The sequence below is a fragment of the Zonotrichia leucophrys genome, chromosome 18, assembly GCF_028769735.1.
Source record: "Zonotrichia leucophrys gambelii isolate GWCS_2022_RI chromosome 18, RI_Zleu_2.0, whole genome shotgun sequence".
In the NCBI taxonomy this organism is placed as follows: Eukaryota; Metazoa; Chordata; class Aves; order Passeriformes; family Passerellidae; genus Zonotrichia; species Zonotrichia leucophrys.
In genome coordinates, this window is record NC_088187.1 from 3563602 (window position 1) to 3576707 (window position 13106).

Sequence of the window (13106 nt, forward strand, 5' to 3'; positions counted from 1 at the left end):
CCCTGCCTCCCGGGGTCCCCACGCCGTGATCTGTCACCTGCGGGGGGGATGCTGCCGCCCTCTCCGCCCGCACCCGCTTATCCCCCCTGCACAAAACGCCATCCCCTCACCTCGGGGGGGTGCCCACCTTCACCCCCCCTTCCCCGCTGCCCGACCCCCCCTGCGCGGGCGCGGCAGCCGCTAGATGGCACGCGGAGCGCGGCGGAGCGCGGCGGAGGCTCCGCGGGGCGGCGCGGGGCGGAGCGGAGCCGCAGCGCGGGGTGCGCGGAGCGGAGCGGAGCCCGGGGGCCCGGCCATGGGCTCGGCCGGCAGCGGGCAGGGGCAAGGCTAGGGCGGGGGGGGTCCCCGCAGCGCCCCCCGGCCCGCACAGCCCCGCTCGCCGCTGCTGGGGGGGCGCGGGGCCGCCCCCTGCCCGCGACTCCGAACGATGATCACTGTCAACGCGGATGGCAAGATAATGGTCAGGAGATGCCTCGTCACCTTGAGACCCTTTAGGTAAAGTTGGGGTTTCCTCCTGGCGCTTCTGCCTCGCCCGGATCCTGCGGGCGGAGAGAGAAGGGTGCGGGGGCTGCGGCTGCGGGGCAGGGATCCGGGCGGGGATGGAGCCCGGCTGGGATGGCGGGGATGGGAAATGGGCAGGGAACCGGGCAGGGATCGGGGCAGGGCTGGGGATAGAGCCCAGCTGGGGATGGCGGGGATCGGGCAGGGATCGGGGCAGGTATCCAGGCAGGGCTGGGGATGGCGGGGATCGGGCAGGGATCGGGGCACGGATCCATGCAGGGTCCGGGCAGGGCTGCCCGCGGGGCAGGGATGCGAGCACGGATCGGGGCAGGGTCCGGGCAGGGATCCATGCAGGGATCCATGCAGGGTCCGGGCAGGGCTGCCTGCGGGGCAGGGGTCCGGGCAGGGATCCATTCACGGATCCATGCAGGGATCCATGCAGGGTCCGGGCAGGGCTGCCCGCGGGGCAGGGGTCCGGACAGGGATCCATTCACGGATCCATGCAGGGATCCATGCAGGGTCCGGGCAGGGCTGCCCGTGGGCACCGTGCGGCTCCTGCAGCTCCCGCTGGCTGCCGGTCCCGGCTCGCCCCGGTGTCTCCGGGGTTATCGCGGGGCTGCTGCCGCTGGCTTTTCTGGGAAAGGTTCTTGGAGATGTTGGTACTCGAGGGGATTCGGTTCCTCTGGTTTGAGCGGGCTGGTGCAGCTGGGGATTCCGAATCCCGCCCTGAGCTGGCAGTGGGGCTGGGGTGGATGTCCAGACCTGAACCCCTCCGGCTCCAGCACACCCGTACCCACCCTTTGCTTTTTCCCCTTGCTGTAACTCCCCATTTCTGCTTTCGTACATTCGCTTCCCCTCTCCAGCCCTTGCTCTCCGGCTTCTTTGCTTCGCCGGAGATGTGCTTGGGTTGGTCCCGAGCTTGAGATGTTGGGAGATGTTGGCACTTAGGTGGTTTTCCGATGGGGAGAGGGACCAAAACCCCTTAGAGATAGAGGGGAACGTGCCGGGGGACGAAGCTCAAGGTGGGGCCAGCCCAGCCCAGCGGCTTCCAGCGCTCCCTGCTGTGTTCGGAGCTCTGGGGTCACCGCAGGGATCGGCTCGGTGCCTTTTGCTTAGCCCGGGTACCGCCTGTCGGGAGGGAGGGAGGACAGGCTGGGCTGGCACTCAGGTGTGAGAGGTTTCCTGCCTCTCCTCGGGAGCTGCCTGGCACTGCCCTGGGACTGAGGAATTTGGCCACGGGGATGGCACAAAGCACTGACAGAGGTGTGAGGGCTCCCAGAGCTCAGGAGTGGAGCAGGGAGTGACTGAAGGGCACACTCACCCCGGGGGATGTTCTTTGCCTGGCTGTTTGCTCTCTGAACTGGGTTTGAGTTCCACAATGGGGAGGTGGCTGGCTGGAGCATCCGTGTGCCCTGAGCATCACCCCTGAGGCAGGGGAACCCCATCTCCAGCAGTGACCTGGGGTCAGGGGAGAGCACAGGGATGGCAAGGTGATCACAAAGCCCCATCAGGGGTGAGGATGAGTGTGGGTGAGGGGTTTGTGGTGGCTGGATGGTCTCTGGTTGCACAGTCCTGGCCATGTGCCCTGGGCTGGCTTTTGCTCTCCAACCAGTACAGACCAGTGTTGGTGCCACTGGAACTACCAGGGTTACCTTGATTTAACAGCCAGGCTCTCCCTGTGCAAGAGGAGGAATTCCCAAGCCCCTCTCCTTACTGTCCCACAGTGCCAGGACCTCTGCCCCTCCTCCCTGCTGCTGCCATGAATGTCACCCCCCCATGCCACAGTCCTGTGTCACCTTGCTCCCAGCCCAGCGTGGCTGAGTGTTGGCACTGCCCAGCTCCAGCCTGGTGCCAATCAGCTCTGCTCCCCTAACATCAGCACCCCCATCCTCAGCTGTGGGTCAGGGATAACCCCCAGCAGTTTTATTTTATTTTATTTTATTTTATTTTATTTTATTTTATTTTATTTTATTTTATTTTATTTTATTTTATTTTATTTTATTTTATTTTAATTTTTTTATTTTATTTTAATCTGTTTTAATTTGTTTTAATTTGTTTTAATTTATTTATTTGCATTTTTTATTTTTTTATTTTTATCTTCAGTGGGAGAAGGTGCTGGCAGCCAGGACGGGTCCTGTAAATGCACAGGTTCCCTGCTGCTGGCTGGGCAAAGCCTCCCTGCTCTGGGAATCCCTGGTGTGATCCCCTGCCTGATGGGGATAGGTGCTATTGGCAAACAGCAGCAGGAAACCTGATCCTGTGCACCAAAACATTTCATTAACCTCCCTCCAGACACGCTCAGCAAAGCCCTGAGCTGGGAGAGCACCTGCAGAGAGGGAGCAGATCAGTCTGGGGAACCACAGCAATGGCCAGGGGTGGCTCTGACTCCATCTCAGCACCAAAGGGGTCTCACTCGTCATGGTGAGAGGCAGGAGAGCTGGGCCCAGGCAGGAGAGCTGGGTCCAGGCAAGAACTCACCAAGGAGCCCTGGCCCGGCTCACCCAGCCCTTGGCTCTGTGATTCTGTTCACCAGCTGGGAACCCAAGCCAGGCTTTCTGTGGGATGTGGCAGTGGTCAGGGAGAGCTCACTCTGGTCCCTGCATGGATCCCATGGCTGAGCATCAGTGTGACAGCGCCACAACCCTGTCAGGCTCCAAGCAAAAAGGGTTTGAGGGAGAGGAGTCATTCATCAGCCTGACTTCTGCTGGTAGGAATGGTGGCTCAGCTTTTGGGAGTTGAAATCTTGTCGAATTAAAGGTGTTACCTGACCTGCAGCCCTTGGTTTCCCCCTGCAGGATTCTCCTGTGGGTCCCAGCTGGGTGATGTGGCACCATGGGCACAGTCCCAGTGTCACATCCCCAGTGCCACAGCCCCATCCTGCTGGGTGTGCTGGCCTTCCTCCCCCAGCACATCCCAGCTCAGCACTCAGACCCTCCTGGTCACATCCAGCCTTCAGTTCCATGGGCCAAAATCCTCCATGGCTGGGGCATCACTTCCAGTTTTCATTTAACACTTGAGGAATTTCACTTTCTTTTCTTTTGGGCACCAAGCCAGAGCCCAGAACTGTGAACATTTCAGTTTGGGGAGGATGTGGAGAGTGACTTGGCACCAAACTGTGCCAAAGTGATGAATTAAACGTGACATGGATGACAGGCAAAGCCAGCATGCAGGATAGATGTAATTTGGTCCTTGGAACTCCAGAGTCTTCAGAGAGTTTTGATTTGGGGGGAGAGAACCCAGTGCATTTGGACCATCTGGGATCTGGTATGTTTTACCTATTTTGTGGTAAATTTGTTTTCTGTATAGGGAGTTTCCACTCAGGTGAGTCTGGGCCAGGCACTTTTATTCACCTGGAGAACAGGAGCAAAAGTAAAGGATTTGGGGTTCTCAGGCTGAAAGCCCAGCCCTGCACCATCCCTGCTCCCTGGAGCACTGCTCTGGGCTGGATCCACTCATCTCCCAAGGACAGCAATTCCCGTAAAGCTCCAATTCCTCTTTTTTTCTTTTTTCTAATTTTTTTAAAGGAAAAAAACCATCTTGCATCTCCCCTACTCTCTCTGTAATCCAGTCAAAATGAAAAAGGTTTAGTTTCCTAGGGAGATGGTAGAGCACAGATCACCTTTGTAGCTTTTTCTTCCCTTCCCCTTTTTCTTTCTGCTCAGTGTTTAAGGATCCCTCCTTGCCAGACTATAATTATGAAGATTAAAAAGCATCACCAAGGTCTTGCATAATGATGAAGATATTGTCAATAGGAGGTGTGAGAGCAGGATCAGGGCTGAGCATTTATTGAGGTGATGCTTTTTTAAAATGGGGATACCAGGACAGGGCCATGGGTGGGTTTTGGACCAGGATGGACCCTGGGGTGCAGGACCTGCCTGGACTTTGAGCTCTTTCAGTTTGTTTCTTCTCCAGCCCGCTGTTCTCTCCAGACAGCATTCCCTGAGGGCAAATTCAGCCCTCCAAAGCCAAGCTGGGTGCAGCAATGCCCTCCAGGGTGCTCCTGAGAGCCTTTCCCTGCTCTGGGCTCAGGCAGTGGCAATGGCAGATGAGGCACTGACGTCCCCAGATCACCCCCTCTCCAAGCTATTTATGGGACACCACGTTACTCTGCAGCATCAGGGACGCTCTGCTGCCTCCACCATCACCTCCCTGCTGGAGCTGGACCTCAGCTCTCTGCAAACCTTCCTCCCAGCCAGCTCTGGAGGGGCTGAGGGCTGTGTGGTGTCTGTGTGCACATCCCACAGCTTGGGAGGGGGTGGCTCTGCTCCGCTGCTCACTGCTTGTGGGGCTGTGCCTGCAGGGATGGGAGCCTGGATCAGTGAGTGCACAGTGGTTTAGGCATCCTGTAGAAACTGCTTTCCACTCCTCTAGGGGCAGCTCATTCAGAAATAAAGGGATCTGAACTGGTCCAGGCTGCACGGGAATGTCAGGCAGGTCTAGCGATGCACTTGAGCATCCCCTCGCCAGGTGGGTCAGCTCTGCCAGGTTCAGCTCTGCCAGGTGGGTCAGCTCACCCAGGTGGGTCTGCCCTGCCAGGTCTCCCAGCTCTCCCAGATTCAGCTCTCCCAGGTTCAGCTTATCCAGGTGGATCCCCTCTCCCAGGTGGGTCAGCTCTGCCAGGTTCAGCTCACCCAGGTGGGTCAGCTCCAGCTCTCCCAGCTCCAGTTCTTCCAGGTAGATCAGCTCACCCAGGTTCAGCTCTCCCAGGTGGATCAGCTCTCCCAGCTTCAGCTCTGGCCTGGCTCTCAGGGAGGGTTTGCGCTGGTGCTGGGTGTGCTGCTGGCACAGCTCATTGGTGCTGACAAGCCCAGGGTGTTGCTTTTACCCCCTGATTAGGTGGGAGGTGAGAAGACTGGCTTGCCCAGAGCCAGGCGCCCCTGATCCCTGGGGATGGGGCAGGGCTGATCCATGGGGATGGGCAGGAGTTAGGGGTCTGTCTGCTGTGAGCAAGGCTGATCCTCTTGGAGCAGGCAAAGAAACCCTTTGTTCCTGAGCTGGCTGCTGCTGAGATGAGGCTGCCCTGGATCTGGGCTCAGGTGTGTGCTGTCTGTGTGACAGCAGCATCAGAGCTGCCTGCACGGAGGTAGGAGCTCAGGGCATCCCCTGGCAGTGCCCAGGAGCCTCTCCAGGCAAGGAAAGCCTGGCTGTGCTGTGCAGGGACAGCAGGGAGCTCCTCCACCAGATCTCCCTGGGGAAGCCCAGCCCTTCTTGAGCTGCTTGACCTGGCACTTGAGCTCTCCACAACATCTCCAGGCACTAACAAGGGCTTTGAAGCAGGTCACTTTATTTGTTAGCCCTTTCCAGCAGCAGATAATTGCAGTGCAGAGCTGAAGGCTTTTCCTATTCCTGTGCTTTTCAGCAGTGCAGGATGCTCAGTGGAGGGCTGGGGGCTCCTCTGGCCCTGGAACAGCCTGGGTGGCTGTGCTGTGGCGGCTCCTGAGCCCTGTGGAGGATGCTGAGAGCTTGTAGGAGAGCTGCAGGCTGCTGTGCTCTGTGCTTTGCTTCCCTTTGGCTCAGGGATGCTGAAAGGCAGTAATGCCAGGGCACCCCTGAGGGCTCCCTGCCCCACTCAGGATTGATTTACCTGTTACAAACCTGTTGTTTCTCCAGGCTGGCTGGGGTTGTCTTTTCTCTTTCTCCTCCTGGAGATTTCCCCTGGGTTTGAATCACGCTGCTGCTCTGGGAGTGTCACACTGACACCTGGCAGTGGCTCTGCCAGGGCTTTTCCCTTTTTTTTTTTATTTTTATTTTTATTTTTTGTGGCTGCTGCACCTCCAAGGAGTCCTGGGGATGATGGCAGCGCCTCTGAGCAGTGGAAGGAGGCCAGACATCCATCCCTTGGCACAGAGCACTCTGCTTTTCACTCCAGCCTGGCACAGAGCTCTTGCCTTCAGCCCTTCCACCCCCAAAAGAGGGACTTGGCTGAATTTGGGCAGGGCAGGAGCAGTGCTGGGAGCTCCTGTCCCTCCTGGAGGTGCCATCCTGCCCTGTGTGTCCCCTGGGAGCCACTTCCCTGCCAGCCCTGTGAGCAAGGCAGGGCTGGGGTGGCCCCAGGCCACACGAGTGCAGGTCCCTGCTTGTCCCCTTGTGCACAGGGGACACAATGACAGTGCTGCTGGCCTAGTTACAGGGGAACAAAAGGCTTTGTATAAAAAACTAAAAGGGTTTTTTTTTAGATCCTTTGGGAGGAAGGGAAGGTAAAGGTCTCTCTTTACTCCTCTCTCCCAGAGGAACACAGGAATTGTTTATTGTAGTGGTTCCTGTGCTCTGGGCTGCTGGGCTGGCCCTGCTGGAGCATCACAGGGCAGTTGTGGTCTGGTTTAGCTTCCCTGCTGAAGATGCAGATCCACCACTCCCCCTGAGTGCATGGGGGTTTCCTCAAGGCCTCAATTCCTGAATTCCTCAAGGCCTCAATTCCTCACGGCCTGCATTGGAGAGGCTGCAGGGATTTCAGAGGGGCCTCTCAGGCAAAACCCCCTGCTCAGTGCCAGGGTTTGTGTCCTGGGCTCTTTGTGAAGGGTCTGGGGTGAGGTGCTGGTGGGGCTGGGACTGCACAGATGCTGCTCCCTGCCAGGGCTGGGTGAGGCACAGGGACGGAGCTGGGATTGCCCCAGACACCCAAAGCCTCTCCTGCTGCTGTGCAGAAGGATTACCCCAGGGGCACGGGGTGCTGGGGCTGGCTGCTCATCACACCTTGCTCCAGCTCTGCTTTCTCTCTGCAGGATTTTCGTGCTGGGCATTGGATTTTTCACGCTGTGCTTCCTGATGACATCCCTGGGAGGGCAGTTCTCAGCCAAGCGCCTGGGGGACTCCCCCTTCACCATCCGCACCGAAGGTGAGCACGGCCCCACAGCCTGGCCTGGCCCACTGGGAACACAGTGTGTGCTAGGGAAGGCAGGAACCTCCCCTGACATGGAAAATGCAAACCCCCTCCCTCTGAATTATTATAATTTTGGAATTAAGGGGCTCTCAGGCAAAGATATGGGAGCAGGAATAACAGTTATTAGGGAAGAAAATAAAAAGATAAAATAAACAATGCAGTAAAGCAAAACAACACTAACAGAGTCAGAACACAGCCTGACACCTGACATTTTGAAATTAAGGGGCTCTCAGGCAAAGATATAGGAATAGGAATAACAGCTCTTTACTAGGAAAATTAAAAATACAAATGCAATAGTACAAAAAAGAAACCAAACCACTGCCAGAGTCAGAGCAGTCCCTGCCCCCCTGTGTGTCAGGGCGGTGTCCCAGCCCCATCCCATGGGGGCTCAGCCCTCCTGCAGTGCCAGCTGTGGCTCTGCTGCAGCAGGGATCCTGCACAAGGGGGGAGTTTTCCTCTGCAGCTCCAGGGCTGCTGCAGATGGGCCTGGGCTCCCTCTGGCCATGCAGGGCAGCAGAAAGCTGCTCCTCTGGCAATGCAGGGGGCAAAGGCTGCTGTGCTGTGCCAGGCTCAGATTGGATCCAGGTAGGAATGCTTGGCTCCTCCCCTGGGCACAGCATCTCCCCATGGGATGGTGGGATTGGATCAGCCCTGTAGGGACACTCACTGGCCATGGAGAGCAGAGATCTCCTGGAGGGAGGGTTGGTGTGGGAGAGATAAAGAAAAAACTGCCCCGTGAACAGCAGAGAACTGCCCCAGCTCTGAGAGATGGTGACAGAACACACACCCCCATTTCCAACCTAAGATCTCCATGTGGTGTCCCCATGTGTTTGGTCCAGCTGAGCTGATGAGTGCCAGGGATGCAGGAGGACGGTGCTTGGATCTTCCATTCCTATGGGTGTAGCCATGATATTTTCTGAAAAATCCTTTCCTTAGGATTTTTTCTCCTGAGAAGCCTCAGGAACAAAATGTAAACAATGATTATCTGCTGCTGTGGAATGCAACAGGTGCATCTGTGATTGGCCTCATGTGGTTGTTTCTAATTAATGGCCAATCACAGTCCAGCTGTCCGGACTGTCTCGGTCACTCACAAGCCTTTGTTATCATTCTTTTTCTATCCTTAGCTAGCCTTCTGATGAAGGCTTTCTTCTATTCTTTTAGTATAGTTTTAATATAATATATATCATAAAATAATAAATCAAGCCTTCTGAAACATGGAGTCAACATTCTCATCTCTTCCCTCATCCTCAGACCCCTGTGAACACTGTCACACCCAGCTCCTTCCTGGCCCTTTTTGGGATTATCAGGATGGCTCAGAGCCCTGTTGGCCTCTCTTGCCGTGTGTGGCTTTGCCCTGTGGCTCCAACCTGGCTGTGCTCACACCCAGAGCTGTGGCAGGTGGGACTGAGTGCTGGGAATGCTGACCCTGGCTCCCAGCAGGAAATGGGAAAGCAGCAGGATCAGGATCAGCACTGGCATCAGTGTGGGTGTGTGGGCTGCCTCTGGTCTGACCTGTGGAGGGTCTGGCTCAGGTGCTTGGAGGTCTCGGTGGGTTTGAGCACTTGGGGCCTGCAGGGAGTGGGAATTGTTCTTTAGGGAAGGGGAAATAAAAGGCCTTTGTGGTTTTATGCAGGTCTTTTTATGCAGGTTTTATGCAAAGCCTTTTTTTTAATGCAGGTACTGAAATGTAGAAGAGAAATATTCTGATTTTTAGCAAGTGTTATGTTGTATTTAACACCTGTTTTGGCAAGACACAAAATCAGCTCAGGAGACACTTGTGTGCTGGGACAGTCACTGCCCTGCTCTGGGAGTACACTGCTGCCATGGACTGAGCTTCCCCTGATGTTTTCTCTGAGATTCCAGTCAGGTGAAATGCACAGAGGGAACTGCCTGGCTTGAGCTGCCCTGAGCAGGGTGAGATGGGCTTGGTCAGGCCACTGTGGTCTTCTCCTCCTCCATACTAGAACCATGGAAGGATCTGAGCTCCACAGCCTCACCCAGGATGTGATTTTGGAGCATTAAATCCCTTCCTTGAGGTGCTGGCAGATGTGCCAGCTGCTTCCCTGCGGGAGGAAGGGGATAAAGTGATGTTTTCCAGAGGCTGGATGGTGTTAAACCTCTTAGTTGACCTTCCAAGAGCTGTTTTTGCAGCCTGTGGCAGTTGGATCTGTGTTCTCCCTGTGGATGGAGGACATGGTGCTGATGTTCCTCCCCTCTGCTCCCCTGGCTGTTCCCATCACCAGCTCAAATAAACCCCTTTTTGAGGTCTGGTGTTTTCCTGGTGGCCCCAGCCTGGAGCAGGTGGCAGGGTTGGTGATTTTCAGTGCTCCTGCCCTTGCTCAGGGTGCATGTCCCCATGGGGAGGGTGGGTTTATGTTCCTGTCCCTAAGCCAAGCACATACCTGGTGAATGAAGTCTGTTTTGAGGGGATTTCTTTCTTCCTGGGATAAGAAACAGCACAAGGAGAGCGGGCAGGAGCCCCCAGAGCAGCACCTTCTCCAGAGCTGGCATTTGAGGAGATGGGCTCTGAAAAATTGCTGACCTTGAAATGAAGGGTGTCACTGTTACAGCTGCCCTGTGGCCCAGAGGAGCCCCAATGCCATTGAAAGGTTTGTAGGGAACTGAAGGAAAGGCAGAAACGCTGATGAGCGGTGGGCCCAGCTGAGCTGTGGCACAAAGAGCAGCAGAGGTTTCCAGAAACCTGCAGAAGCACCTGGGGTCAGCCCAGAAGGTTCTAAAGGGCTGAAATGATGGCAAAAATACCATTACTCAGCTCTTCACCTCCTTTCTGGATACCTTGGAGTGGCTTTTCCCATCCTTATCCTTAATTTGGGCCAGACCTTTGAATCCACTGGCTGCATCCTTGTCTATCCCTTGTTTCCTGGGAGCAGTGTCAGCACTGCCCCAAATCAAAACAAATTTAAAACAAAACAGATTTAAAACAAATGTCCTTTTTTCAGGCCCTCACACCTCAAATCCTCCACATTCAGGGGTTCAGGTGATTAAATCAAGGTGTGTACCAGAGCCTCTCTGTCTCTGCTGAGGGCTGTGAGCACCAGCCCTGCTGGCTGGGAGAGATGCTGCTTTGCTCCAAGGTGGTGCAGCTTGAATGCTGCTTCTGGTAATGCCTGACTGGTTTCATTTAAAGAAGAAAAGCAGTAAATTATAACCTAGGTCCTCTAATTTTTCAAGGTTTTGGTCTCTTAGCTTTCTAACTGGGTAAGGCAAATCCTGCTTTGTTAGAAAGCTCAAAAATTCGATGCAAATCCAATTTTTTCCCCTATATTCAGTGGCTTTGCCAAACAAACTATTGCTTCCAGATGAATTGCTGCACATTTGGCTGTTGTTGTGCTGCTTATTGAGGAAGATGAGCTTCATTCATGGCCTCACACACTGGTTTAAACACAAAGCATCCTCTCTGCTGTCTCTGGAGGAAGATGCTGGAGGGAGGTTGTGTTCTTTGTCCCCAAAGCTTGGCAGACACAACCTGAGAGGCTTTTTCTCACTCTTTAACACCTGGTTCAGGCTTTTGGGGTTCAGTACTTTCTGTCACAGCTTTCACTGAGGCTGCTGTGGTTCCCACTGTGCTAATTTTATTTTCTGAAGTATGTGCTGCCTCCCAGGCTCAGGATGAATTTTGATTTAGGAGTGAAAAGGGGTAATAAAAGCATAAAGAGCCATTAACATTCCTCCTGGCCATGCTGGGGTGTTTGTAGGGACTGGCTGTGCCCCAGGGTGATGGAGCTGTTCCCAGGGGTGAGTAACCCCCAAAGCAGAGTGGGACCAAGGCTCAGGGAATGTGCTGGCCAGGAGCTGCCAGTGTCACCAGAGACCTCCCTCTGTCACCTGGGACAGGCTGTGGCTGTTGAGGGGAGGATCTGGTGGCTGGAGAACCAGGAATCCACCCATGGCCAAGGCAGGAAGGGTGGGGAGCTCTCAGGTTGCTGTTGATGTTCTCTACCCTGAGAATGTGTAGGATGGTTCTGCTTCAGCCTGCACAACTGAAGAACGAGTCTGGACTCTTCACTTTTCGCCCTTGAGGTTGTTTATTAATTCTTATCTATAAAATTTTCTTTCTGCCCAGCCGAGATTTGCTCAGCAGGGCAGCCACAGGCACTCTGTGTTGTCCTTTTATATTACAAACAACGTATAACATATTTACACTTAATTCCCAATACCTATCACCTATGTTAGACAATGCACTTCTACTCTAAACCAATCCCAAAGTGCCAACAGCACTGCAGAAAATGGAGAACAAGAAGAAGGACTAGACACGCCCTGATTCCTCCATCTTGTCCCCACAACCCCCACACCAAAAATCCTAAAATCTACATTTTCACCCTGTGAATACTTTATTATTACACTATTCAAACCTGTGTGACTTTCACATCCTCATACAAAGCTGGCAACTTACTCCAGGGGTCAAAATCAAGTCTCCAGGTGTTCTGGGCAGCATGCCAGGGTCTCTGAGCCCCCTGATGGGGTCCTGGCATCTCTGGACATCCAAAGGGATGTGCTGAGTTCCCACAGGGAGCCTCCCTGGGAATGGGAAATGGGGAATCACAGCCTCTGGGGAGATGGGAGAATCCATCCCTGCAGACTCTGAGGTGAGGAGAGGGCAGGGCTGAGCCCTGTGCTTGGGGCAGGAGCTCAGGGGGCTCTCCTGGCTGAGGGGAGGTGCAGCTCACGTGCAGTGAACATCCACACTGTGAAGTCTCCAAAGGTCTGTTTGAATAACAAACTGGCATTTAATTAACATGTGTTCTGGATCCCAGGGAAGGCCAGGAAATATTCCTGGCAGTGGTGGTGGCTGTTCAGCACACAGTGCTGGGCTGAGGCGAGCTCAGAGGAGCAGGTTAATTGTGAGGCTGGTGAGGAGCTTTTGGTGTGATGAGGGATGGGAACCTGCACAAACCAGTGACCTGGGGAGGGGTCCTGGGTATGGCCTCAGCTCTGCCATGCCCAGGCCTGAGTGTTTCCCAGGAATGGGCTTCTGGTGGGAAGGAGCCTGGTCCCTGCTCCCCCTGGGCTCCTGTAAGAGCCCTTTGGAGCATCATTCAGTAACTGGTGGGTGTTGCAGGGCAGCTGCCAACATCCCCCTCCACGTGCTCTGGGGTGGGCAGCTCTACACAGGTGCTGGAGTATAAATGGGGTGGGTTTGTGGTGAGTGTCAGCTCCTTCCTGGGGCTGAGCCCAGCTTTTGTGGCTGTTTGTGCTGCTCCTTGTTCACAGGGTCCTGCAGACCCAGCTGAGCAGGGGAAGCTGCCTGAGCCCTTCAGTGCAGGGCTGTGGTGTGGGAACCCAGAACATCCCTCTGTCTGTCCAGCAGGGCCAAGGACCCTGCCAGGGGGCTCAGAGACCCTGGCACGGAGCCCAAAACACCTGTGGGTTTGATTGTGACCCGTGGAGCAAATTACCAGCTTTTTATGAAGATCATAAAGCCACAACAGTTTAGGTAGAATAATAGTGAAGTTATCACAAGGTGGAAAAGTAGATTTTGGGGTTTTTGGTATGGGGTTCAGGAGACAAGATGGAGGAATCTGGGCGTGTCCAGCCTTTCTCCTTCTTCTTCTTGGCCTCCATCTTCTGCTGTGATGTTGGCACTTCTGGATTGGTTTAGAGTAGAAGCTCACTGTCTAACATAGGTGATAGGTATTGGAAAGCAATTGCAAACATTGTACACATAGTTTTTAGTATAAAGACACAACACCGCCCTGGGGCAGGC

General features: G+C 54.8%; 1 protein-coding gene across 1 annotated transcript in view; it reads left to right on the top strand.

The window, feature by feature from the left end:
• The first annotated feature begins 241 nt into the window (after window positions 1–241).
• MGAT5B (alpha-1,6-mannosylglycoprotein 6-beta-N-acetylglucosaminyltransferase B) overlaps window positions 242–13106 on the top strand; it is an 80478-nt gene continuing 67613 nt past the window's right edge. Inside the window, exons 1-2 of the mRNA XM_064728303.1 lie at window positions 242–495; window positions 7224–7336. Coding sequence (XP_064584373.1) covers window positions 428–495; window positions 7224–7336 — 181 coding nt within the window. The 5' untranslated portion in view covers window positions 242–427. The remainder of the gene's footprint in view (window positions 496–7223; window positions 7337–13106) is intronic.